Source organism: Hoplias malabaricus, chromosome 9, assembly GCF_029633855.1.
Source record: "Hoplias malabaricus isolate fHopMal1 chromosome 9, fHopMal1.hap1, whole genome shotgun sequence".
Lineage (NCBI taxonomy): Eukaryota > Metazoa > Chordata > Actinopteri > Characiformes > Erythrinidae > Hoplias > Hoplias malabaricus.
In genome coordinates, this window is record NC_089808.1 from 3,111,958 (window position 1) to 3,139,171 (window position 27,214).

The 27,214-nt window shown below is 42.6% G+C and overlaps 2 protein-coding genes across 5 annotated transcripts; one reads left to right on the top strand and one right to left on the bottom strand.

Annotated features, from left to right (window-relative positions):
* Nucleotides 1-364: 364 nt before the first annotated feature.
* Nucleotides 365-21,574, top strand: epoa (erythropoietin a). Of its 3 annotated transcripts, none has more exons than XM_066681826.1 (5): nucleotides 365-448; nucleotides 18,913-19,043; nucleotides 19,146-19,232; nucleotides 19,361-19,525; nucleotides 20,048-21,574. In XM_066681826.1, exons 1-5 carry the CDS (start codon nucleotides 397-399, stop codon nucleotides 20,198-20,200), a joined length of 588 nt encoding a protein of 195 aa, XP_066537923.1. In that variant the 5' UTR covers nucleotides 365-396; the 3' UTR covers nucleotides 20,201-21,574. The 3 variants fall into 3 exon arrangements, with proteins under 3 accessions (XP_066537923.1, XP_066537921.1, XP_066537924.1); XM_066681824.1 differs by lacking the exon at nucleotides 365-448 and adding an exon at nucleotides 14,824-14,897; XM_066681827.1 differs by lacking the exon at nucleotides 365-448 and adding an exon at nucleotides 15,207-15,318.
* A 2,123-nt stretch (nucleotides 21,575-23,697) lies between these two features.
* Nucleotides 23,698-26,006, bottom strand: pop7 (POP7 homolog, ribonuclease P/MRP subunit). 2 transcript variants are annotated; one of them, XM_066681787.1, is made up of 2 exons: nucleotides 25,861-26,006; nucleotides 23,698-25,121 (listed from the first exon to the last, which is right to left on the bottom strand). In XM_066681787.1, exon 2 carries the CDS (start codon nucleotides 25,083-25,085, stop codon nucleotides 24,630-24,632), a length of 456 nt encoding a protein of 151 aa, XP_066537884.1. In that variant the 5' UTR covers nucleotides 25,086-25,121; nucleotides 25,861-26,006; the 3' UTR covers nucleotides 23,698-24,629. The 2 variants fall into 2 exon arrangements, with proteins under 2 accessions (XP_066537884.1, XP_066537883.1); XM_066681786.1 differs by lacking the exon at nucleotides 25,861-26,006 and adding an exon at nucleotides 25,662-25,778 and having other exon boundaries at nucleotides 23,699-25,121.
* Between the last annotated feature and the right edge of the window lie 1,208 nt (nucleotides 26,007-27,214).

Here is a 27,214-nt window from a genome sequence, read left to right on the forward strand (position 1 = left end):
ACACATTTTATCAGATCATATCCATGATCCATATCTGCGTCAGGAAGTTGAATTACATTCGGAAAAGTTATGGATCGCCTGTGGATAAAGGATTAAACCTTTTTTGTCACAAGGTCACAGACATAACAGGTAGATAAGGAGAACGTGGCAAAACATTGGTAAGCAGTGAAAATAGCCTGCAGGCATAACAATAGACCACAGTAAACATAAAGCGTGATAAGGGCTTTGTCGATTGCTGTCCAAAATTTAGTGTTTTGACTTGAAATGGGCTGGTCTCGGCAACACTTGTGTGCAGAGGGAGGGAATTAAAAAGCACGTTGTGGACTCCCATATGTAGCAAGGCATTGTGGGAATAATGGAGGCAAGTTCAGTTAATCTATCCATAGTTGTGTAGTTATGAGTCAGGCTGGACACGGAGAGAGACCCAAGACTGTAAAGAGATCTGCTGGTGAGTGGGAAAGGCTTGTTTCTTCAACCAATGCTGATTACACTTTGAGATTCAAATATTCCTGATGTGAACTTGGGAGTGGGATTGATTTTGTTGGTTATTGCTAATACACACTGCTGTACAGGTAACTTTTTAGGGTAATTTTCTGATCCTTTGGGACTTGATTTCTCAATAACATCACTCATCACGGTGGTTTGATTTGTGATGATGTAATGCAGTGAAATTCCCAGTGATAGTGATAGGAGCTAGGGTTTCTTATATGTACGGTGCACAAATTGTAACTTGTCAAAAACAACTAAAGTCCCTTGTCGTGAAATTGTATGTTTTTAGGTTCACTACATTTGCCTTTTAAATATTTTCAGATATCTGATGAATTTTATTGATAATGTAACAGTTCTACATTGTTGCATCTTTACATTATCATCACTGTCAATTTAAAAACATGCATCTCCATTTTTGTCGGTTTTTGGTTTACGACATCGTTTGAAGATGGCAGCTGCCCTTCACCTTGTGTGAACATTTCATGATGAACGAACAAATGCTCAAAAATCTTTTTACATTCAGTACCGTTAAAAGTGGTGGATCATTCCCCACACTACAGAAATAGTTATGTATTTTTTGTGTTAGTGTATGTTGGGCGGCGCAGCAGGTATGTGTCGCAGTCACAGCTCCAGGGACCTGGAGGTTGTGGGTTCGATTCCCACTCCGGGTGACTGTCTGTGAGGAGTGTGGTGTGTTCTCCCTGTGTCTGCGTGGGTTTCCTTCGGGTGACTGTCTGTGAGGAGTGTGGTGTGTTCTCTCTGTGTCTGTGTGGGTTTCCTTCGGGTGACTGTCTGTGAGGAGTGTGGTGTGTTCTCCCTGTGTCTGCGTGGGTTTCCTTCGGGTGACTGTCTGTGAGGAGTGTGGTGTGTTCTCTCTGTGTCTGTGTGGGTTTCCTTCGGGTGACTGTCTGTGAGGAGTGTGGTGTGTTCTCCCTGTGTCTGCGTGGGTTTCCTTCGGGTGACTGTCTGTGAGGAGTGTGGTGTGTTCTCTCTGTGTCTGTGTGGGTTTCCTTCGGGTGACTGTCTGTGAGGAGTGTGGTGTGTTCTCTCTGTGTCTGTGTGGGTTTCCTTCGGGTGACTGTCTGTGAGGAGTTGGTGTGTTCTCCCTGTGTCTGCGTGGGTTTCCTCCGGGTGCTCCGGTTTCCTCCCACAGTCCAAAAACACACGTTGGTAGGTGGATTGGCGACTCAAAAGTGTCCGTAGGTGTGAGTGTGTGAGTGAATGTGTGTGTGTGTGGATGTGTTGCCCTGTGAAGGACTGGCGCCCCCTCCAGGGTGTATTCCCGCCTTGCGCCCAATGATTCCAGGTAGGCTCTGGACCCACTGTGACTCTGAACTGGATAAGGGTTACAGACAATGAATGAATGAATGAATGAATGAATGTTGGGCTGGCACAAGTGGATCAGACATAGCAGTGCTGTTGGAGTTTTGACACTCTGTCACTTTCTGTCCACTCTAATAGACACCTACCTTGTTAGTCCATGGTGTATATGTAAAATCAGTAGACAGTAGCTCATCTGTTTGTGTTTGCCATCCTCAAGTCCTTCATCCTCAAGTGACACTGAGGAATTAAAAACTCCAGGAGCACTGCTGTGTTTGATCCACGTGGTAACATCACCACGTCTGTGTCAGTGTAGCCCTGAGAATCATTCACCACCTGCTCTGTTGTGGTCCGGTTGTGGGGCCCAGATCATTGAAGAACTGGATGAAAGAAGGCAAACAAAATAGTTGAAAACATAGTTGCACTCCTCTAGTTAAATTTAAACCCAGAATCTGACTTTCTACAGGTAGGAAACCTTGAAATGCTTTAGTAACAATTAAGATTAAAAGTGTTTTAAATCAGGGAGTCATATTGGAGATGTTGCATTCTGATAATATTAAAGGCTGCTGATTACCACCGAAACCGCAGCACCATATGCACAAACGTGAAGCCCACCTTTTGGATTCATTTGATTAATTTGAAGATTGCTGCTGAACATTACATGAGCACGTAATATCTTTAAGCAACAAAGGAGTAAATGACCGATTCAACACTGAGAAGCAACTTAAAATGTATTTTTATATGATTATTTTTTATGCATGATTATAGAGCAACCCACCAGTGTGCGGCATTTTCAGTGCTACACCTTTTCCTCCTGTACATCCAGGAACTGCACTGCCACAATAGTTTTGTTAACCTTTAAAACAAAGGTTGATATCCTTTTGTGATAGAGCTACAGATATTGCAGTATCTATTTATATTGCTGCTGCTGAAAAGAGCAGAAGGCAAGACTAAAAATATTGTTTCCTGATACGAGAGACACATGGCATTCTGGCAAATAAAGTGCTGTTTATATTAACAGATGAGGCCCTTTTTGGTCTTCACTGTATTTAGAGACAAAGGGTAGATAAAGTCTTCTTAAAACAATCAGAGCATGTGGAATTCGGAGAGTGATAGCAGGGCCAGGGCTATTTGTGCAAGAGGCCCGCCAAATATCTGGTCAAGCTAAGAGGTTTCCTCTTTCAGCTGTTAGACCCTTATCTCCTTGTGGAGTGTGAACTTTACCTCAGAGTCCATCCCCATGACACTGAAGGTATTAACATATCTCATAGTGAGAAAGGGACTGGCACTTGGAAGGAAGCACTCTTAGGTGAAAGGAAGATATAAATATATTGGAGATGCTTACTGTGATAAGATTTACGGCTAAATCAAGAGGCTGTGAAAATGGCATGTTTTAAAACGTTATTCTGCATATCTAAGTTATTTTTTCTAAGTGAAAACAAGTACACCTTCTCTACAGACAGCACACATTTTTCATTCATTCATTCATTGTCTGTAACCCTTATCCAGTTCAGGGTCACGGTGGGTCCAGAGCCTACCTGGAATCATTGGGCGCAAGGCGGGAATACACCCTGGAGGGGGCGCAAGTCCTTTACAGGGCAACACAAACACACACACACACATTCACTCACACACTCACACCTACGGACACTTTTGAGTCGCCAATCCACCTACCGTGTGTTTTTGGACTGTGGGAGGAAACCGGAGCACCTGGAGGAAACCCATGCAGACACAGGGAGAACATACCACACGCCTCACAGACAGTCACCCGGAGGAAACCCACGCAGACACAGGGAGAACACACCACACGCCTCACAGACAGTCACCCGGAGGAAACCCACGCAGACACAGGGAGAACACACCACACGCCTCACAGACAGTCACCCGGAAGAAACCCACGCAGACACAGGGAGAACACACCACACTCCTCACAGACAGTCACCCGGAAGAAACCCACGCAGACACAGGAAGAACACACCACACTCCTCACAGACAGTCACCCGGAGGAAACCCACGCAGACACAGGGAGAACACACCACACTCCTCACAGACAGTCACCCGGAGGAAACCCACGCAGACACAGGGAGAACACACCACACGCCTCACAGACAGTCACCCGGAAGAAACCCACGCAGACACAGGAAGAACACACCACACTCCTCACAGACAGTCACCCGGAGGAAACCCACGCAGACACAGGGAGAACACACCACACTCCTCACAGACAGTCACCCGGAGGAAACCCACGCAGACACAGGGAGAACACACCACACGCCTCACAGACAGTCACCCGGAGGAAACCCACGCAGACACAGGGAAAACACACCACACTCCTCACAGACAGTCACCCGGAGGAAACCCACGCAGACACAGGGAGAACACACCACACTCCTCACAGACAGTCACCCGGAGGAAACCCACGCAGACACAGGGAAAACACACCACACTTCTCACAGACAGTCACCCGGAGGAAACCCACGCAGACACAGGAAGAACACACCACACTCCTCACAGACAGTCACCCGGAGGAAACCCACACAGACACAGGGAGAACACACCACACTCCTCCCAGACAGTCAACTGGAGGAAGCCCACGCAGACACAGGGAGAACACACCACACTCCTCACAGACAGTCACCCAGAGTGGGACTCAAACCCACAACCTCCAGGCCCCTGGAGCTGTGTGACTGTCAGAAAACATCACATTTAAAATGACAGTGACTAGTCTCCTTACTTCCCAGACATTTCCAGAGTTTCACTGAGCATTTGATTCCTGCTGCACACTCCAAACGTCTAGGACAGAGGCATGTTTACCAAGAACCTTTGCTTTTAATTACAGTTTGTTTGGGAACCGAGGCTTACAAATTGTTCCAGTTTTGCAAATGGATTTTTAGCCCAGCCCTGTGAAGGACTAGTGCCCCCTCCAGGGTGTGTTCCTGCCTTGCGCCCAGTGATTCCGGGTACGCTCCAGATCCAAAGCGACTCTGAAATTGACAAGGGTTACAGACAATGAATGAATGAATGAATTTAAGCCCATGCTGGCTTGGTACAGCACTGCTGTGGCACATGCAAAATGAGGCCTGGCATTGTTTTACTGAAGTAACTGTGGACTTCCCAGGAAAGGTCATTGCTTTGATGGCAGAATGTCTCTCTGTAATCGCAGTATGTGCCTCCACATCAATGATACCTTCACACATGTGAAAGTTCAGGTGCTGACACACCTCAAACCATAATAGATGTTGGCTTTTGCACCTTTTTCTAATAAAAATCGGAATGGTTCCTTTTTGTCTTTAGCACGAGACAGTGTTTTCCTTAAACCATCTAAAATGTGGGAGCGTGTTGCTGGTATCAGATTCTCAGTTTGTTTATATTTACAATTTGCAACCTTGTTGATCACTGAAAACGTTGGAAATATTTTCTTTGTACATTTCTCAGTTAAATAAAGCTTCAAGGGATTTAACAATCCACAGAACTGAAAGAACAGATTCTAATGAGGACTAATTTGACACATACTCATTTGTAGTCATTTTCTTTAACACACAAGTGTCGTCATTACCAGTCCCACCACACTGAGAGGTCTCCCTGAGTCACAAGATGCTGCCAAACCGCAAAGGTGAAGGTTATCGCATGCTTTGTGATGCCAATACCAATTAATCTGAACTACTGCCAACACATCACTGGACAGCTAAAAGCATCTGGAGAATGCTAACTACCCAGTTGGGTTTTTGCTGATTAATGGGGCAGTGGGAAGGCCATTCTACCCACTCAGAAAAAAACAAGGCCAAAGGACAAGCAGCTGTATGATGTGGTCTTGGATTCCTAAACACTGATACCTTAATTACTTCCTAAAAGTTTTAATAGACATTTAATAAATGGAGGATATATCTGTATCAGTTCTATTACACGAGAAAGCCTTATAAAGTGTATTAGAGAGCACTTTCAACTGTTAATTTCTTCAAAATTCCAAATACAAAACCTGGCAAACGTGGTCTATATGCTATTCCTGAAACATATAGCTATACCATACATCATACGTATGGTAAATATACAGTAGTAGTAAACAGTAGTAGTAATGGAGCTCACATAACTCGTGTATAATGACCTCTCCATCGTCAATCTTTAATTCTGTGTCTTGTAACAGTGTCCAACTGGTCCAAGTAGGAATACAGGTAACTTGTCTATGAACTACTGGTCTGGGTAGTGAAAGTTTCCCAAACATCTACAGCGATTACCCTTTCTAGAAGCCCTCTGGCTCAGAAACAATAACTTCCGTTGGGTCACAGAAGTGTCTTCTACCCCACAACCCCCGTTCTTTCATAAAGACTTCCTGTCTACAAGAGGGAGCTCTATCTGGCTACCTTCCCATTCAAGAGTCAAGACAGGAACAATAGCCATACACTGTTTACTATGCAAAAATTCCTTTTCATTCTTCTCTTTTACGCTGTCTCTGCATCATTGACTCCTGGCTGACTTATCAGTAAGAGGAGGGGGGTGTCCTTGGGTTTCAGTAACACACATACCCCACTTTTCATAGCAGTGGCAGTGACAGCGTCTGAGTGGAGTCACCAGGCCGGGACGCCCCCGCCCATGTCCCCTGCCCCCTCCCCAGCTAACAACATGTTTAACAGCACGTACCTTGTGGCACTCTGCTCTCAGTTTGGCTAAAGCATAAGCAAACTGGAGTTTGATCAAAAGGACAAGCAACAGTGCGATACTCAGGGAACCATGGAAATGTAGGTAATGACTAGATACGGTTTTAAAATATATACGTAAGTATAAAACAAACATTTTTATAAAATTTTGCAAAAAAAGCATTGTGGCCTTAATTTAAAAAGTCTGCCTATCTAAAAATCCTCATCACAATTTTACAGCTGCAATGCATGTAGGATATTTATACCAGCTATTTTAATTAATTCAAATCAGTTTAGAGTTAAGGGATGGCCAAATATTTGCTTTTAGATTCATCCACTAATCTCACACTGCCATTTAGTGACCCCATTATTTGCAAGGCCACCAGCCTTTGTACTGGCCTGTAACTATGACACTGGGGAAACACTGACACCTGATATAAGAAGCAGATGTATTTGTTGTGCTTTTATACCACAATTGTTGGTATAAACGAAGCATCCAGCAAATGCTCTGTATTTGCAAATGTGTCTTTGCTGGACATTTTTGCCAAACATCATGATATAATTTATAAACCATAAAAACCATGTCTTCAGTTGGTCCAAGTATATTATCCATAATGAACAGCAGTTGTTCAGCATCTTTTAAAACATTCTGGCCAAGAACCATCAGTCCTTCATAACTTTAGACCAATCTCTAAGCTACTTTACAGGAAAGTGTGTTGTTTTAATTCTCCTGGACCTAAGTGCCTTGCCTACCACACCATCCTGTTAGATCACTTGTTGTGTAGTGTTCAGGATCCATGATTTTGCACTGAAGTGGTTTGCCTCCTACTAGGAAAAATCTAACTTCTTCTGTTAAGATAAGACAGTCTTCCTCTTCCTCTCCTGCATCTATTACTTGTGGTGTACCTCAGGGCTCTATCTTGGGACCCATCCTCTTTTCTTTGTACATGCTCCCATTTGGGTCAGTTTTTCAAAAATATAATATTTTTTGTCATTGTTATATGGATGACATACAGCTTTATCTTTCACTGAAATCAGAAGAGAATTGTTCACAAAAACACATGTTGGATTGTTTGAGGGACGTGGAGTGCTGGATGTCTAAGAACTTTCTCAAACTGAACCAAGACAAGACCAGTGTGATAATTGAGTGCAACCATGGCCAATGAACTGGGGCATCTGTCATCTAATGTACACAGCCAAGTAAAAAACCTTGATTTCATCTTTGACACTGATCTTACATTTGGAAAGCTAATAAGCACTACTGTGAGAGGTAGTTTCTTTCAACTCCATCATATAGCTAAACTTAAGAGAGTACTGTCTTTTAAAGACGTGGAAATGCTTTTATCTCCTTCCATATTGACTATAGTAATTGTCTGTACCTGGGGGTCTCTCATTCGAGCCTGTTACGATTGCAACTGGTCCAAAATGCAGCTGCAAGGCTTTTGACCGGTACTAAGAAAAGGGAGAGAATTAACCCTGTGTTGGCGTCATTGCACTGGCTACCAGTGAAATACAGAGTTGAATTTAAAGTGTTACTGTTCGTGTTTAAAGTTCTCTATGGCCTGGTTACGAAATATATTTGCGATTTTCTTTACTCTACGTCCTCTAACCAATGCTTTTAGACACCCCTCATTCTCAGTTGAGGTTCATAGGAGATCGGCTTTTGCTGCAGCCGCTCCAAGACTTTGGAACAGTTCACTTTTCATAAAGTAATCCCCTACAATAGTGACTTTTAAGTCCAATTTGAAAACCTATTTAATTTCTCTGGTGTTTGGGTCTTTTTAAATAATTTCAGTCATTTGTTCTGCTTTGGTTAATGTCGTCTTGCCCTCAGTATTTGCTCCACAAAGTTTTATTGTTAGATCCTTTTACTGGTTTTATTTCTTTTATATGTACGTTTTATAATTTTATCTGGTTTTGTTTGTTAGTTGATTTTATTTTGCAGCACTTTGGCCGACATTCACTGTCTTTTAAATGTGCTCTTTAAATAAATATGACTTGTCTTGACATAAAATAATTTAATACAAGATCACAAGGTATTCATGTCTAACATCACCTGCTGTAAGTAATATTGTGAAAAGATTGATCAAGGAAATCCAGAGAAATCTCAGTCTGTGTAGGAAGTCTGGACACCACTGTTAAGGAGTGTGACCTTCAATGCTTTAGGTGGCACAGTGACAGAAATCATTATGGACATGGGATTTATTTGGAAAAAAAGATGTCGCTTAAAGGCGATGTTCACAATTTTAAAGAAAATAACTCTTTTAAATACAATTCAGAGGATGTTTCCTTACAATTTGCTAGCTCTCCGGTCAGTTTGCATGTTTGAAACAGCTGTGGTCTTTGTATGATCCATGAGAAATGGCATCAGGAGGCATTTTGAAGGCAGAGACCTTCAAACGTTAAAAAGCATGAAAAGAGATGAGAATGTTGCTCTATTTCTGCTCCATTAGTGGGTTATTTTGCTTTTACAGATTACTTAAGGCTAAGCACCACTTAATGGACCTCCATGAATATTCCACATTATTGTAGTTACTGACAGATATAAGTATGAATTAAAATGAAAATAGCAGCTTAATTTGCTTTAAAACTGACAATTTTATTAAATTGACGGAAAAACCCGAGTTCTCTACGGAAATTCTCGAACGCGACCGTGACGTCACTGGTGGACAACAGCTGAATAACGCCGCGGTAAAACACCGTTATGACTGACTGTTATGACAGTATCTAGCTAAATAACCAACATTATTCATGACAATAGCCTAGCAATAAGCTAAACTCAAATTTAGAGGTACCGTTATTCTTGTAAATGTGATCGAAGTCGAACAAGACGCCTATTAGAGTTTCCGAACACCGTTGGGGGGGGGAGGGGACCAACGGTCCTTTAAACCTTATTCCTTGAATTAGTAAGAAATAACATGTTTTCTGACTATCAATAAACACAGTTAGGAACTCAAACTCCACTGTATTTATTTGTTTGACACTTTCATAGAGCTGGTGTTTAGCCTTTAAGGTGAAACACCAAATTTGTACGACCACTAACTGCATGAAAGTAAACACATACAGAAAGTGCTAGAAAACTTAACAGCTCAAAATGCAAACAAAATTCTATGGTAATTCAAATAGTGATTAAAAACTAACAGGCAAGTTAATCATCAGCACCATACACCCTACAGTCGTGTTGGGGTGGGGGAGTTTGCAAGAACATCATTAGTTCCACAGAATCGTCTACATTCCCTTTAACAGCCTGCCACTGCTTCAAGAATTACAACTTGAAATTCTAATGTTCAAAGGGAAAGTCATTCATCAATTCTATGCAGAAATGCGACAGTGTTCTCTGGGGCCAAAGTTCACATCAGAAGGTCGGAAAGATAGTGGGAACATTCTATGGTCAGATAAGTCCAGGATTTTGGGAAAAAGCAGAGACAGAATGGACCCGCCAGACTGTTATCAGTGAAATATGTAAAAAGGCAACATGGTTTGGGGAGCATCAGTGCCCAAGGCATAGGGGAATTTCATACATGTGAAGGTACCATTGATGGTGAGACAGTAAGAGAGACATGTACTGCCATGAAGGTGACATATTTACCTGGAGAATATTTACTATGATTATTTCAGCAAGGTGAGGCCTCAGCGTGGCTGGCACAAGAGATAGACACACTCCTGATATAAAAATCTAAATATATTCTATTGTAAATGGGATAGTGTACTCTTGCCTAAATTTCATTGTTAGCCGCAGCAGTAAGTGTCCAATACAGAGGCTGCCTTGCACTAAATGGCACAATGACATTGATCCAGTAATCAGTCAATATCTGACAAAAAAAAACATGAATAAAACAATACATTGTAATTATAACTAGAATAAATTATATTTATTTCATATTTAACTTTTATTTAAATGACAAAAATGTCATCAAAAAAGTACAAAAATGATTTCTAAATTTTATTTCCCAACTCAATGGCATTTCATAAATATAATAAACAAATTTTGAATCTGAGGCTGGTGACACATTTTAAAAGCTTTTTAATTGTGGCAGTTTTGCACGTGGGTTTTGTTGACACAAGATTTTAGCTGCTAAACTCTCTATAGTCACCGTTGTCTTCATAATTGTCAACTTCATAATATGCCATAAGAAACAGTTCCGCAGGTAGGTGTCGCAGTCACACAGCTCCAGGGACCTGGAGGTTGTGGGTTCAATTCTCGCTCCGAGTGACTGTCTATGAGGAGTGTGGTGTGTCCTCCCTGTGTCTGCGTGGGTTTCCTCCGGGTGACTGTCTGTGAGGAGTGTGGTGTGTTCTCCCTGTGCCTGCGTGGGTTTCCTCCAGGTGACTGTCTGTGAGGAGTGTGGTGTGTTCTCCCTGTGCCTGCGTGGGTTTCCTCCAGGTGACTGTCTGTGAGGAGTGTGGTGTGTTCTCTCTGTGTCTGCGTGGGTTTCCTCCGGGTGACTGTCTGTCAGGAGTGTGGTGTGTTTTCTCCCTGTGTCTGCGTGGGTTTCCTCCGGGTGACTGTCTGTGAGGAGTGTGGTGTGTTCTCCCTGTGTCTGTGTGGGTTTTCTCCGGGTCACTGTCTGTGAGAAGTGTGGTGTGTTCTCTCTGTGTCTGCGTGGGTTTCCTCCGAGTGACTGTCTGTGAGGAGTGTGGTGTGTTCTCCCTGTGTCTGCGTGGGTTCCTTCCGGGTGACTGTCTGTGAGGAGTGTGGTGTGTTCTCCCTGTGTCTGCATGGGTTTCCTCCGAGTGACTGTCTGTGAGGAGTGTGGTGTGTTCTCCCTGTGTCTGCGTGGGTTCCTTCCGGGTGACTGTCTGTGAGGAGTGTGGTGTGTTCTCCCTGTGTCTGCATGGGTTTCCTCCGGGTGCTCCGATTTCCTCCCACAGTCCAAAAACAAACGTTGGTAGGTTGATTGGCGACTCAAAAGTGACCGTAGGTGTGAATGTGTGTGTTGCCCTGTGAAGGACTGGCACCCCCTCCAGGGTGTATTCCCGCCTTGTGCTCAATGATTCCAGGTAGACTCTGGACCCACCGTGAGCGGTTACAGATAATGGATGGATGAATGGAACTCTGCAATCCCAACTTTACTTTACATCCACTTTTCTCGTACTATGCCTATTGTACTGGAAAACATATATTAAGATGTCTAAAGCCCTAATTGGACTGGAATAGTTTTACATGAGGTGCTGTGAAAGAGTGTGTGACAAGGCCCAAAACCAGTATTAGCTGGCTGTGATCTTTGGGCCCTACAACAGCTCTGAATAAATACAGACATGTTTCTGTAAGGGGAATCAATGGATGCGCTCAGAAGTACTTCCCAAAACCTCTGTCTCTGAACAGGTTTCGTCAATGCATCCACAAATGCAAGATAAAGGAACACCATGTAGTATTATTACCTTAAAATTACAACTTCAAAATGATGCTCCTCCGTCCTGTAATAGGGAGAACAGTGCCTCCTTCACTGCTCTGCTTCCCTGAAAACTAAACAATGCAACTAGAGAATCAGTTCGCAGAGAACTCCTGAGAGAACTGCATAACACACATTGGTGTTTAGCTCTCTACAAGTAGAATCCAGCTAGGTTTTTCCAGTACGGACATTATGGCAAAGGCAACAAGGCTGTACAAGAGATAAAACTGAACTGACTTTACTCAGTGAAGGGAGATGAGAGACATTACATAATTAACTCCAGTAATAGTGACCTTACCTTATGTGCACAGGTAAAACTAATTCCTGTCCATATACGTCTTACGACTATAAGAATATCTCCAAATGTATATGATTCTGAGATCCATGCTTGTGAACTCTTATCCTTCAGGTATTCTGGGAAGTTTAGGTCATGGGAATGGGAAAACATTGATTATGTGGTCAGTGATCTATGAGGTGAGTTTTTAATCACTGTCCTGGTGGAATGGTCACTCCAGCCGTGGGATGAGCCGGCCAGCTTTGAAAAGAAAAACACACACCCAGAATATCACACATCCACACTGGCCATTACTTCTTCTTTGGCTACTGAATCCTCCACTTCATCGTGTGTGGGGTCAGTGTCCTGTGTCAAATGTCCTGTCTCTTCTGGCAGATTCATAACCTGTTCTTTTGCTTTAAACGTCTAACTTTGCTGATGGTAGAGATTAGCATTTAGCTTGTGGCCATTTCCAGATTTATACAATTTCCCAAATTTTTAATTTTCATTTTCCCATTTTCCCAAGGGTTTGTAAAATACCTGATTACTTGGGTCAGGTGAATTGAAGCAGGGAAAACACCAGAATATTACAAGGGAAGGAGACTTTAGAACCAAACTTTGGAGCCACAGTTGCAATGGAATTTCCAGGAAGTTATATGGAGATTCCCTGGGGCTTTAGGTCAGTTTAAGAACAATTGTTTAGCTCACCTCATCTAAATTCCATACCGGACACATGGAAGTGATGCTACAGCATTCCTGCCTCTGCTTCGATGTAAACGTAGCTCTCTAGTATTTGCACAAGTGTGCTGTGTGATACATATGACATTTAGAGGATCTATATGAAGATGACTTGATGTTTTTTAACCATGGTAATGCTCACAACACCTGAGCCCCATCCTCTCCATCTTTAACACCCTGTTCAGAACAACAGTTCATTCATTGATTCATTATCTGTAACCCTTATCCAGTTCAGGGTCACGGTGGGTCCGGAGCCTACCTGGAATCATTGGGCACAAGGTGGCAACACGCCCTGGGAGGGGGGCGCCAGTCCTTCACAGGATGACACACATACACATGTTTTTGGACCATGGGAGGAAACGGGAGCACCCGGAGGAAACCCACATGGACACAGGGAGAACACCCCAAACTCCTCAGTCACCCGGAGTGGGGCTCAAACACACCACCGAAGGACCCTGTGTCCAAGCACACACTAGCGAAGAGCACTAGTTCCCTTAGTTCTCTTTATTCTCTTCATGTTTATGCCATGTTTCACCTGTCAAAAAACAAACAAACAAACAAAAACCACGTATGTCCATTTTGTTTATTTATTTTACGACATAATTTGAACACAGCAGCTGTCCTTCACATTGCGTATGAAAACGTCACGATCAATGGAACAACAGAAATTCTCCAAAATTACTTTGAATTTACAACGATTTCCATCAAACGTTAAGAAAGTTTATTACTTTTTTCTGTAAAAGTTGCTATTCTGGAGATACATGTTTTTGGTTGGAGCTTCAGATCCCAAAATGAATGTGTTAATGCGGTTTTCTTTTTCAAAATGTGGTGGAACATGTGACATTTATGTAGTGAACCTACGATGGAAACCAGCAAAAGAGGAAGCCATATCAAGAATGCTCTCAACCCTTCACCTTTCCACATTGTGTCTTGCCCCGTCTTTGACCTTGTACCGTTTCCTTAGAATGTTTCTCCCTGGAGAATACTGACATACGGAATACTATGGAAAGCGGCCATCACATCAGCTATGTTCTGCTTGATTAGAAAACAAACAAACAAACAAACAAACAAAAAAGGTGTACTGAGTAGTTGGTTTTATTTTGGCACATACACTTTATATACAAAACGATCCAGATATCCAGTGTAATTAAGTGCACTGATTAAATGAATATACTTGATCTTGCATGCACATATCCGTCCAGTCACCATGTAATAACATCAATTAACAGCTTCATTTGAGTGCAGGCTAAATCTGAGCGGTGTAAAGACTCCCACCGAAGGGCTGTGAAGCAGTGGAACCAGATCTAATTACTGAAATATATATATATATAAAATCCCAGAATTATCTTCAGAAGTGCATTAAACAGCATCTGTCTCACAATGTGGTTTCTCCTTGAATCTGCACTTCATGTCCAAACCTATCCCGTGTCTGTCGACCGGGATAATTCCTAGAACTCCAGGGAGCCCCTTCCGCAGCCCATTGACCCGCAGTGGCCCTTATAGTATTAATATTCTGAGGTATGCGTGAGGGGGACACCAAGCATCTCGACAGGGGGGTGGGGTGGGGCCCAGCTTCCCTCATCGTGGCTTTCTGAGGTCTCACCATGAACATGTTCCTGTGGTAAAGGGAGGTCTTGACTGTCCTCATGGTTTGTTTGCATTGTCACTCTTCCTCTGGTCGACTGCCAAGAGGAAAATAAAATTAGAGGACCATTGAAAGACTGGGCTCTGAAACCCTTCTGAGAGGAAACCCCAGGAAGCTGTTTTTGAAGAATCATTTATCCGATGGCTGGACCGCTGAGTGAAAACAGATATTATAAGTCAATGAAAGAAATAGTGACTTTGAAAACAGGAAGTAGTTCAGATAACCGGTCAAAAACAGTGTAATTTAATTTGCATAGTCAAAGATAACAAGGTGGAGGAAATCAAGCGCATAAGTGTGAACCCATGACAGTTCCAGAAAGGCACTTCACTTCCAATTAATGGGAAACAGACGGGGCAATGAACGAAGCGTGAGGGACTATGCGGATTCTGACATGGAGATGATGCCCAGTGAGTACAGCCACAACGGTGGTGTTTTTTTTCCTCTCTCTCTCTCTCTCTCTCTCTCTCTACCTGAGCTTACAGCATTTCCCCTGAGGGTGATGGCTGTGTCCCGCTTGTGTGTTTCCCACCCGCAGGAGTGGGAGTTCGCCCCTTATCGGCGCTATCGCACTCCAGGAGTGAAGGTCGCTGCGTTGGTAGAGGCTTTTTTGGCAGCAGGCTGATGGAGAGAGAGAGAGAGAGAGAGAGAGCAGACAGGTTTCAGCAACAGTGTGCGAGAGGAGCAGTGCGAAAGCTGAGCGAGAGGCAGACGCGGCGCCAGTTTGGCTTCCAGCCGATTTCACTCCGTTTGGCTTTTAAACGTGTCGTTCATTCATCATCGCGTGTTTGAAAAAATGCCGCGGCGCTTTGCGAATGTTTCACGCTTCAGGTAAGAGTTTGTCCTCTTGGCAGCGCTACACACGGCGATTCGAACCACGCCAAGACCGCGTGCTGTTCACCCACCGAGGCCCTTTTTAGTCGCTCGTTCAGTTCCGTTAGGATTCGCCTTTCATCTCCCTAAACTTTTTGGCGTACGTCTTTTACGTTGTGTATAACTCGCCCTGCAGCGGATAGCGTCTTGCAATTAGTGTCTTAACGCTACCTCACTGCTGCGTTTAACTTAATGCGATGCTTTCATTCGTGCAAGATAATAATTTGCCACGCGGAGAGAGGTGTACGTGGGGTGCGTGAAATTCTGCTCTTTTTCAGAAAGAGGGGGAAGGGGCAAATCTCAGAACTATGTCAACAGTAAGGACACCGTTAAAGAGGAATTCCATCGATTCTTCAGAACCCCCCCCCCCCCCCCGTAGGTCAGTCTCTGAAATGTAAACAAAAGTCATTTATACGGGTTTTGACGTGAAATGGTCCATTTGTTTTAGAGAAACTGAGCGGCTGTGATTAACTGACAGGGATTAGGACTGAACCCAGAAGTGTTGGAGATTTTGCATGTCTCCATCATGACAAATTTTTAAACTAGTGCCCTTCCCATAACCATTTGATGCAATCCCTTCATATCCAGTGCCTTGTAGAGGTGATGATTACTTAATGGCATTTCACATCAAACCATTGTAAATGGCTTTAATCACCTCTCAACATCGGTGAAAGCCTCCTGATAAATCCACAGTGCTTTAAACCGCCTCAGTCCGTACGATCGCTGCACTTTAAAACGGTTCCTCAGTGTTGTGTAGTCAGCTGTTGGTGCTTTTTAAGTTTCCAAGTTGCACGAAGAAAGAAGTGTTTGCACTCATCCAGAAGATAAGGATTGAACTGTTGTCATTTGAGCTAACGGTGTTAATGTTGAAATCAGTCCTCCTTTATTTCTTTTTTCACTCATATCAGATGGATTTATGGCACTTAAAAAGTATCACAGCACAAAAGTTGTGAAGTTCTCAGCTTGTCTAATCTCTGTTTCTCACAAAAAACAAATGACCCGGACTTTAGAAACAGCTGGCTCACTTCACAAAGATGCTGAATCGTGAGAAGGCGATGGTTCTCTTGTACATTTCACATAGTCACAGGAGTGATTCAGCAATAAATGGTCATGCGAGAATTTACCACAGCAGCTTTTTTCCCGCTTTATTGGGAGTAATTCCCGTAGTGAAAGTTGTGCTCTAAGCTCATACAATCAATCTGTAAAGACATATCTCTTGACATACTTTAGACAAACTAAGATTTCATAATGTAGTGGGACTCCTGAATTTTTTTAAACATGTTTGTATCCATTAGTCGGACTGTTTATTGGCCGTTTTATTGTCTTCTATCCCAGTACACACCTTTGTATGTGATAATAGATGTGCCCTGGCTTAGCCACACCGTCCGTATCGCCATGAGTTATATTTGTCTGTGATCTTCATGTCTAGGCTCAAAATAGACACTATGTAGAAATGCAGTGTAATGTTGGCACTGTTCCTGTCACCTTTGCCACTGGCAGACGTCCCAAACCTGCAGACGTTTAACACATTTGGTTTGTTCCACTGACTGACAGCGAAGATCTGTGGGACTGCGGCTTTCTCCTCTTTTTCTTTTTGTCACTTCCACATGACATGGCAGAGACAGGCCGTTCTGATGTGTATGTGCAGTAGAGATATGGTCGATTAGCAGATTTGTAGAAGAGTCTGTTTAAAAAGTACATTTTATCTTAAACAACCAAAAGCAAAATGAAATGTTTGATTCAGATTCATTCACAGATTTCAGAATCTGATCGGAATATCATTGTTGACTTGGGATGATTTAGTATTTATTGCATGGTCTTGGGGCGGCACGGTGGTGCGGCGGGTAAGTGTCGCAGTCACACAGCTCCAGGTACCTGGAGGTTGTGGATTCGATTCCCGCTCTGCGTGACTGTCTGTGAGGAGGGTGGTGTGTTCTCCCTGTGTCTGCGTGGGTTTCCTCCGAGTGACTGTCTGTGAGGAGTGTGGTGTGTTCTCCCTGTGTTTGTGTGGGTTTCCTCCGGGTGACTGTCTGTGAGGAGTGTGGTGTGTTCTCCCTGTGTCTGCGTGGGTTTCCTCTGGATGACTGTCTGTGAGAAGTGTGGTGTGTTCTCCCTGTGTCTGCGTGGGTTTCCTCCGAGTGACTGTCTGTGAGGAGTGTGGTGTGTTCTCCCTGTGTTTGTGTGGGTTTCCTCCGGGTGACTGTCTGTGAGGAGGGTGGTGTGTTCTCCCTGTGTCTGTGTGGGTTTCCTCCGGGTGACTGTCTGTGAGGAGTGTGGTGTGTTCTACCTGTGTCTGCGTGGGTTTCCTCCGGGTGACTGTCTGTGAGGAGTGTGGTGTGTTCTCCCTGTGTCTGCGAGGGTTTCCTCCAGGTGACTTTATGACTAGTTCACTTCCTTTGCCATAAGTATTCAAAGATAAGAGTGCAGCAGTAGACCAAGAACAGAAGTGTGGTATAACGTGATACTAAGAGGAAAGTAACAGGAGGAAATTACTGAAAAGTCTCTGTAATCCAGATCAGCTCCTGTTTTCACTGTAAATATGTTTTTACATTTTATTTTTTAAATCAGCCCATTTTTGCTTTGACACAAACATGCAGCTCTCACGCAGCGTAACACACATGACCACAGAGATAGCAGATTAGAGGTGGCAGACCAGACATACACAAACACTCTCCCTCGTTAATCCTTTTCTACGTGCAAGAGGGCGGACGCAAAGGTGGATGCTCTATTGATACATATATACACCATGTGTTCATTTACTTGAACATTAAACTCCGGTTAAACATTGATGCAGAATCACAAACAGGAACTAGGTAATCAGCGTATGAGTTGTTCCCAAGTGGTGTAAAAGTCTATGCATCACTGGTTCAATAGCAAGGATGAGTCAGGGCTAGCGTCTGCCCCCGGTGTCCTCCTCCGAGCGCATGTTGTCGTCCAGTGGCATTGTGTTAGTGCCATTAACCTCTCGTTATGGAGAAAGCAAGTACCTCAGTTTCTCAGCTTCATAGCATGGTGTGTGTGATGGGAAAATGCAATATAACATTGTAATGAGCTAATAATGATAATAATAATCCACCAATATATTCTATAAATATTGTTATAGACGCATACACATATTTTTAAGGTAGTAATATATAATAGGACGAGATGCATAATATTTTGAGAATATTATGGAAAGTGCAAGAGCATATTTAGCATAAAATATTTGGTACCAGAACAATAGTTTAAATATCAAAAGTTTATAAACGTCATAATTACATGTTTATATACTATTCCAGGGGGCAATGATGCAAGTATAGTGATTCTGCCTACTGTTTATGCATGTCTTATTAATTATCCACAACAATTGTCTCTAAAGTGAACGTTGTTGACTTACTATAATTAGTTTATACGTTTTTTACAGCGTAAAATATCATGCTGGAGTATTTTTATAGTCTGTCTGTGGAGCAGCGTTGCTCCCCCTTGTGGTTAATGTGCATCTGCCTTAATTAAAGACGTTTGTGGTGTATCAGTGTGAATCATAATGAGCCCAGTGTGATGTATGTGCTGCAGGACTCTTTGCCTTGCTGCTGATTGTGCTGGAGTGGACCCGGCCTGGCTTACCTTCTCCACTGCGGCCAATCTGTGACCTGCGTGTCCTTGACCACTTCATCAAGGAGGCACGGGATGCTGAGGCTGCTATGGTAAAACACACGTGGATATTCCGTATCATCACACCCAAGTACAGAATCAGTTTTAATACTGTGGATTTAAACCTAAGCTCACTGTTTCTCTTGTTATCCCAGAGGGTTTGTAAAGACGAGTGCAGTGTTGGGGTGTCCCTCAGGGTTCCGTTGACCAGAGTGGATTTTGGTGTGTGGGAAAAGAAAAATGTGAGTGTATATATGTCAGTCTTTTACCTATGTTTCCATCTTTTATGAGAACACCTGTACATCCAGCCCTGAGATAAAGGGTTTCTTCACAGTGGCGTTAAAATCCTGTTCCCCGTGTGTCCTTCTAGATGGAGGAGCAGGCTCGAGAAGTTCAGACAGGCCTGTGGTTGCTAAACAAAGCCATCAGCTCATTACGAACATCCATTAGCAACTCTGCGCTGCATTCCCACTTAGATGCCAGCATAAGAAACATAGCCAGCATTGGACAAGTGCTGCGCAGCCTCAGTATACAGGTGAGCCATTACATAAGCTACCGAGCATCCCGTGGAACATTTCCCCACTCAAAGTCAGAAGTCACTTCTGTGTGCTGATAGTTAAAGGGCAAAGTGTACATGACTTCGTAGTGGTTCTGTTTGGGAACTAACACTGAGTTTACGTGCGTACGTGTGTGTGTGAGTGTGTGAGTATGAGCGAGGGAGAGTTGGATCCAACCCTATCGCAGACTTTTAGATACTGATACGCATGTTTGTGGAAGACACACACATTCACAGAATTCTTGGAAACACTGGATTGTATCTCTGTGTTCAGAGAATGCTGGGAGACACAGTTGAGCACTGTCTGTGTGAGTGTCTCACAGCCACTAAAGCAAACATCAAATAAACATAACCCCCTTTCTGTCCGACGATACCTCACGTCATACCAATACAGATAACACCTGGGAAAATTCAGACACCACTAATATAGACACATACGTAGTAAGAAATAAGAAGGTTCATGCTTTTTTTTTTCTTTGTCTCTTGTCTCTTTCGTTGCAGGACTACGTGCCTACCCCTGGTGGTATAGACATCCAGGAGACATGGAGAGTGTCTTCTGCCTTAGAGCTCTTCCAGGTCCACATAAATTTCCTGCGTGGGAAAGTGCGTCTCCTGCTTGCCAATGCTCCTGTCTGTCAGCAAGATGTCAGCTGATTGAAACAAACCGGGCAGGGACCCAGTTGATTGGAGCGTTTTATGACGCAAGGTTGGACGTTGCACCATGTACCTTGCTTTTAAAAAAACGAAAACATTAAGGGTGTCGAGCTCAACTGGGCTTTGGGGGGTAAAGGTGGGAGGAATTACAGCACTTTGAAAGTTCTCGCTTTGGAGAAATATATTTAAGTTCATGGACACTAGATTCTTTTAGGATGTAGTATTCCTTACCATTGGTATGACCAGTGTTGCACAATTTCTATGACATACAGCCAATCATTATCCATTTGTTGCCATCCAATCACAGCTGTATCGGACGCTTGTGTTCAATCTCAAATGTATTTTTTATTGCTTTTATAGTGTTCATTATTTATACAGATGTATATTTTAATAGCTAGAAACCCTCACTGTCTATGGCAGGTTTTTATTATAAAAGTAGTATAAGGAAGCGGCCTGCTTTTCACCTTCAGCCTTTACCACCTCTAAAAGTCAAACTGCTGATGAAGACACGTTTGCCGTTATCAATAATGCACTGCAGGTTTTATACAGGTTTTATTAAGTTTGTGAAGGTCTGTGTGAATGAGTGTGTGTGTGTGTGTGTGTGTGTGTGTGTGTGTGTGTGAGACGTAGCTGTCAGAGAGAAGAGGCTGTTTACGGGTCACTTCTGGTGAGAGGAAGAGAGACCAAATAGTTGAATTTTGTGGGGAGGGAAGTGGGGGCCTACGTGAGGACTGATGTGGCTGAGAGTTGATTATCAGCGTCCGCACTGGACGTGTGAGCGCGAAGCCCCCGTGCAGATAGCATCACTGCCAGGAAAAATATTGATTGGTTTGCGTGATGAACATCCTGCATGACTCCTGCTCTGGGCCCAGTCTGGTTCCGCTGGCCTGGGAAACGATTGACGTTTCTCTTTTTTGGTCGTTCTTGTTTTTTTGGCTGTTTTTCTTCTTTTCTTTCCTTTTTTTTTTAATGTTTTTCTGTGCTGTTCTTTTTTTTAAGGTTTGTTACTGCAAATGTAAAGAAGGAAGTTTGTAATTCCTGTTTTCTGTTTTTGTTGTTTGGTATTTATATGCTAAATATTGTACTGAGTAAAAAAGAAATATAGATAATTGAAAAAAACACGGATGAAGGATGTTTGCCTGTTTGTCTGGAACTCTTCAATCATGCGTCTGAGTGCACTCCTTGCTACACACTGAATCTGTGGCATTCTCTTAAGCTTCCTTGGGCATGCTGTGAAGGTCACAGAACTTTAGAAATCCAAGACTCTCTGTAAGTATATGAAACACAGTCTAATAATTTCTTAAAGATAATGGAAAAGCATTAATAGACTGAGAAAAATGTTGCTGTCTTGTCCTTTTATGAACTAATTCAACTCTGCTGCTTGGTCATGGAAAAAACTGTCATGATGAACGCTGCAGTTCTGAAGAGTAAATAAAACCTTTCAAAATGACACATGCTTGTGAGTGTTTCCTGTCTCAATATAATTTATGAAAAGTATAATCTGCTCTGTAAGTACAGAAACCACTTCCTGTTCACTTCGAAGGACAACAATCTCATTTACATACGACACATCAACATAATCCCACTCTCAATACGCTCAGTAACTACTAAGAGCCAACTGATAGAAATGTGGTTTGTACTGGTGTTTAAAACAATGGCCGCAGAGGAGGCCTCTCTGGTGTCGCCTGGTAGACTGTCGCAAAGGTAAAAGCACAGGAGGGGATTTGTTTAAGCAGAGTTCACGGAACAGTCAATAATAATAGAGAAGCTGAACTTAAAGACCTAGAATTAGCATAGAGACATGATCACAGGTGCAGGTTTACTGTGGTCAGAATAGTTTCTAAACTCACTGTCCTGTGGATCTAGCTTATTTTAGCGTGTAGGTGAACTTTTCAGCTGTGTGGTTATACACTGAAGTCCATAGGTTGCTCCACATGCCTTGTCAGCCATCTTTTAACCCTGTTTTTTGCTAATTGATAATCAAAACTCCAGATTAAGTGCTATTTGAGTGGTGCAACATTCTCAGCGCTGCAGGGACTTTACTGTGGTGGTCTTGAGTTAGTGTGTGTTGCTGCTGGTACTTTTAAACACACACCTACCAAATTTAAAGTCAAACAGTAGGTCGTCTGATGCTGCGCAGCTTGTGGAGGTCATCAGCTAGTCCTTCAGCAGTGGTCAACACTGTTAGTGTGATAGCTTTGGTTAGTGGAATATTCTTAGTTCAGCAGGGACACTGAGGTTTTTAAAAACTCCAGCAACACTGCTGTCTGATCCACTCCTTTTATTCATTCATTCTTTGTCTGTAACCCTTATCCAGTTCAGGGTCACGGTGGGTCCAGAGCCTACCTGGAATCATTGGGCGCAAGGCGGGAACACACCCTGGAGGGGGCGCCAGTCCTTCACAGGGCAACACACACTCACACACGGACGCTTCTGAGTCGCCTATTTACCTACCAACGTGTGTTTTTGGACTGTGGGAGGAAACCGGAGCCCCCGGAGTGATCCACTCCTACCAGACATTAATACATCACCAATACATTAGTGTCACTGCAGTTATGAGATTTATTCACTGTCCAAATAATACCCATTTTATGGCGGTCCTGACCAATGAAGATCAGTGTGAAAAAGGGCAAACGATGTATGCACAGCAACAGATGGACTACAGTCTGAAATTATAGTACTACCAGAGGCTGCATCAAATACCAGGTGACTTGAATGTTATGGCTGAGCGGTGTAAGTAGATTCAAGGCCATTAAATGCTTTAACGAGGATGGTGTCACTGATGGAAAACCCTGCATCAAAGCCATATGTATTTTGTCTTGTAATAAGAGGAAATAAATAAATGACAAGATTGTGTAATGTCCTTTTTCCTTTGTAGCATTTAATAAAGCCATTTCTTAAAAGGGTGGCATGGTGGAGCAGCAGGTAGTGTCACTCTCAGACAGCTCCAGGGTCCTGGAGGTTGTGGGTTTGAGCCCTGTTCCGGGTGACTGTCTGTGAGGAGTGTGGTGTGTTCTCCCTGTGTCTGCGTGGGTTTCCTCCGGGTGACTGTCTGTGAGGAGTGTGGTGTGTTCTCTCTGTGTCTGTGTGGGTTTCCTCCGGGTGACTGTCTCTGAGGAGTGTGGTGTGTTCTCCCTGTGTCTGTGTGAATTTCCTCCGGGTGACTGTCTGTGAGGAGTGTGGTGTGTTCTCTCTGTGTCTGCGTGGGTTTCCTCCGGGTAACTGTCTGTGGTGTGTTCTCCCTGTGTCTGTGTGGGTTTCCTCCGGGTGACTGTCTGTGAGGAGTGTGGTGTGTTCTTCCTGTGTCTGCGTGGGTTTCCTCCGGGTGACTGTCTGTGAGGAGTGTGGTGTGTTCACCCTGTGTCTGCGTGGGAACATCTCCACAGTGATGTACAAGGTTTTTCTTGGTCTTTTTTATTCTAATGCTTCATGACATGCCACATACATAAAGGATCAGTGTGGTCTTCTCAGTGAAGGGATGTACAGACACTTGTGGAATTTGTAGATGTAAAACTAGAGTGGAACATTTTTTCTCATTTGAAATTTGAAATATATGGTGCGCTGCTAGGCTTTGTATAAATCAGGAGTAGTATTTATTTAATATATTTGAATACACTTATGAACATTTAGTTCCTGGAGGAACTACATGCATATCGTAATTTCCTTCTCTTTCCATCACACCCACTTCAACTTAAGAAGGGGTTGTTAATGAGCATTAGTCCCATCAGGTGTGTTGGGAGCAGAGGAATCTCTAAAGTGTGCGGGGCAGTGGCACACCAGGACCATGATTAAAAAATCACTGCCCTAAATAACTAGCACTCAAAATCCTAAAGATGTGACATTACAAGACATTATATTGCCCTCAAGTGGGCACAAGAGATCCAGACACTCATATTTAACAGCAAAAAGTAGGTTGTTGTCTTTTCACATTACAAATGGTAGGTGAACATCTGGTCATCTTTTATTTACACAAATATACAACAGAAAAAATAGTTTGACTAAACTAATATTATAAATTCTCCTTCAAGAAAATTAAAAAAAATGTTTCCAACTATTCCCTATATTCTCACAAATAACAGAAGCAACATGCAAATAGTCACAGCAAATAAAGCACCTCGAAACAGCACAATAATACAAAATTACTTACAGTTTTGCCTTAAGTTACATCAAATCTACACAAACGTACACATACAGGACTAGTTTTACAGATATGGGTCAATGCTTATTTCCTGAGAGCACTGACCTTCTGTGCTTTCTCTCATCTAATGTCTGTTAAACATGGCCATTGTGCAGAACATTCAGGCGCTCTGTCACACTTAAAAACAGAACTCTTATAATTCCCATGTCACCTATAGAGTGCCAATAGAGAGAAATCTTTTTTGTACTATGTACTGGAATCCGGCCATTTTGTGCAGCTGTCTGTGAGTCTCTAAGCAGTTGGGTAAAACACTTTTATATGGATGGCAGAGTTGTTCCTTGTTCGTGTCAGCGGCTCCCCAGCTTCATCCGGGTCGTCTGGCTCCAGATCATCTATCAGCTCTACAGTGGAGGTGTTAGCAGCCAGCTGTAAAGCCCCCTGGCTGAAGGCCTGCAGCTGCAGAGCAATGTTAATGGCTCTATTTATAGCAAGTCCAAGACCATGAATGCAGATTTCCTTGTGCCCTGCACCACCATCCAGCAGTTTCTGACACCTGGCAAGCTGGGCCTTGAAATCTGTCTTCATGTTGATGTAGACATCATTGCGCCTCTTGGGAAGCTTCCTGGGCAAACGTTTGCGCAGAGTGTACTCTACTGGGTCCATCTCAACAGCACCGCCCTCAGATGCAGGAAAACCCAAAGGGTTCTGGGCCATGGAGGCTGAGACCTGATTGCGTGGGTCTGCCATCTCAAGGCTTCTGAAGACAAAAACTAAAGAATCGGCCTGGTAAAGATAATACACAATAATTAACAAAACAGGAAAATAATTTATAGAAACAGAACATTCAACCAATCAGCAGCTACTCAGTTAACAATAAGGCAATTGGTTGGTTTGATGTTTATTTAACTCTATAATTAGACTCAATATAGAACAGCCACATCTTATACTTTCTTTACCACATTAATAGCTATAATATGCTTTTCAGAATTTTTATTGCGATACAGACGGGTATTTGCTACAGTTAATTGACAGTTTGCTTCACTGCAGTGAAACGGATGGCGGTTTTTAAATGTGGCAGTAGCAGTACGTTGTGTCCGTGTCAAATCGTCTATTGTGACAATGTCTTTAAATCCAGTGATAGTCATATCGCAGACCCTGCTGTCAGACATTACACCCCGATTTACAGCAATAAGCTCATGGCAACGCACAGCTCCTCCTGAATTTGTAGCTAAATCACGGTTTAAATATTCACTATCGAATCGTTATATTTGTGAGCAGCTTGTTTTACATTTAAAAGAAAGTGGACATAAGAACAGAGACCACCTGATCCTCTCTCAGAGCCCAACGCACCGCCTCGCTGCTGAAGAACCGGAAGAGTTACGAGTTGAACCGGAACTGGTATCTGTCTGGCGTTGATTTTCTCCGGGAGGGCTGTGTTTTTAAATAATGAGGCTAAAGCCCGCTAAATGACTACACAAACGAACACGACTAATGCGTATAAGACATTACTTCGTGGCCTTACAGCAACGTAATACTTCGGCTGACGCTCCTGTGTCAGTGTTCCTCCTGCTGAAGGCTGTATGTGCTGAGTTTACAGTGGACGGATGGAAAGAAGCTACACTGCCCCGCTTTTAACTGCAGCACATATGACATACAGATCAGCCGCCATTACAAACCGATTACACTGGTACACATATCAACTTATCAAAATACAGCAAATGATAGAACAATTATTATGGCATGAACGCACTATTTATTAAAAGCCTTAATAGCATAAATTGAATTAAAAGAAATTTAAATTTATCCCAGTAAACAATTAGCCGTTGATTCAACGTTGAAAAAACGTAATGACTGCCGTCTAATCAACGTTCTCTTAAGGTTGAAAATGAAAGTTGAAAAGACGTCCAAACACAGACATTGAAAATACCACTATTAGACGTATTTTAGACGTCCATTGACGTTATTAATTGGTCCCGAAATAAATTACTTGTATAAAACGCATTTTGGACGTCATCCATTGGTCACCACTTAACTAACTTATTAAGATGGATGGCCCATTAATCCAACAGCGTCAGGCCGTGAATCTCATTTGTCAGTCCTCCTCTCCTCCTCTCATCGCTGAGTCCGGCAAATGACATCACTATTTCTGAAAGTCACATGATTGATAGTCAACATGGCGGAAAACGCAGTGTACGAATCTCTGGCTGTAGCAAGTGGAAATAGTTGTAAATAAACTCAATGTTTTTGCATTTTATACGATTCTGTAATATATTATGATGTACACAAAATTTAAGTCACATATATTCCTGGATGTATAGTATATGGTTGGTCAGTGAAATATTTGCCTAGCTAATAATGAGGTTAGTCTCAGCATCTCCACTAAATTTGATTGGGATATAAACGATATGTTTATGTTCTAATATGAACGAGTCGGTGAATTAAAATAAAGGCTAATTGTTGTGATTTCTAACAATCTCGACACTTTCTCTACATTTTTAGGCATCCTTTTTAAGAATTTCGTTCTTATTGCATTTACTTAAAAAAAAAAAGTTTGTATTTTTAATGACACCTTATAAAAGCACATTTTCAAAAGTAAAGTACACTGGAAACAAAGTATTTATTTATTTGTATTCCAAAATAATTGAATAATTATTAACAACAATGCAAAAAGTTAAAAATTAAGAAAAAGCACACATTCAGCTTTTTTAAATTTACAAATTCTACAGTTAAAACAAATTTAAATAGGAAAACAATGTAATAAAAGCAAATATTCTGTTTATTATAAAAACAAACTACAGAATACAAAGAATATAAATAATGAATAATGAAATAAAACAAATCTGTACAGAGAAAATAAATGGCACGCAATAACAGGT

What these genes read in the sequence shown, in the direction of transcription:
- pop7 (XM_066681787.1), bottom strand. Translation starts at nt 25,085, where the DNA reads ATGGCAGACCCACGCAATCAGGTCTCAGCCTCCATGGCCCAGAACCCT.
- epoa (XM_066681824.1), top strand. Translation starts at nt 14,828, where the DNA reads ATGGGAAACAGACGGGGCAATGAACGAAGCGTGAGGGACTATGCGGAT. An exon ending in GTGTGTGGGAAAAGAAAAAT is followed by an intron (nt 19,233 to 19,360) that starts GTGAGTGTATAT and finishes GTGTCCTTCTAG; the next exon opens with ATGGAGGAGCAGGCTCGAGA. An exon ending in TGCGCAGCCTCAGTATACAG is followed by an intron (nt 19,526 to 20,047) that starts GTGAGCCATTAC and finishes CTTTCGTTGCAG; the next exon opens with GACTACGTGCCTACCCCTGG.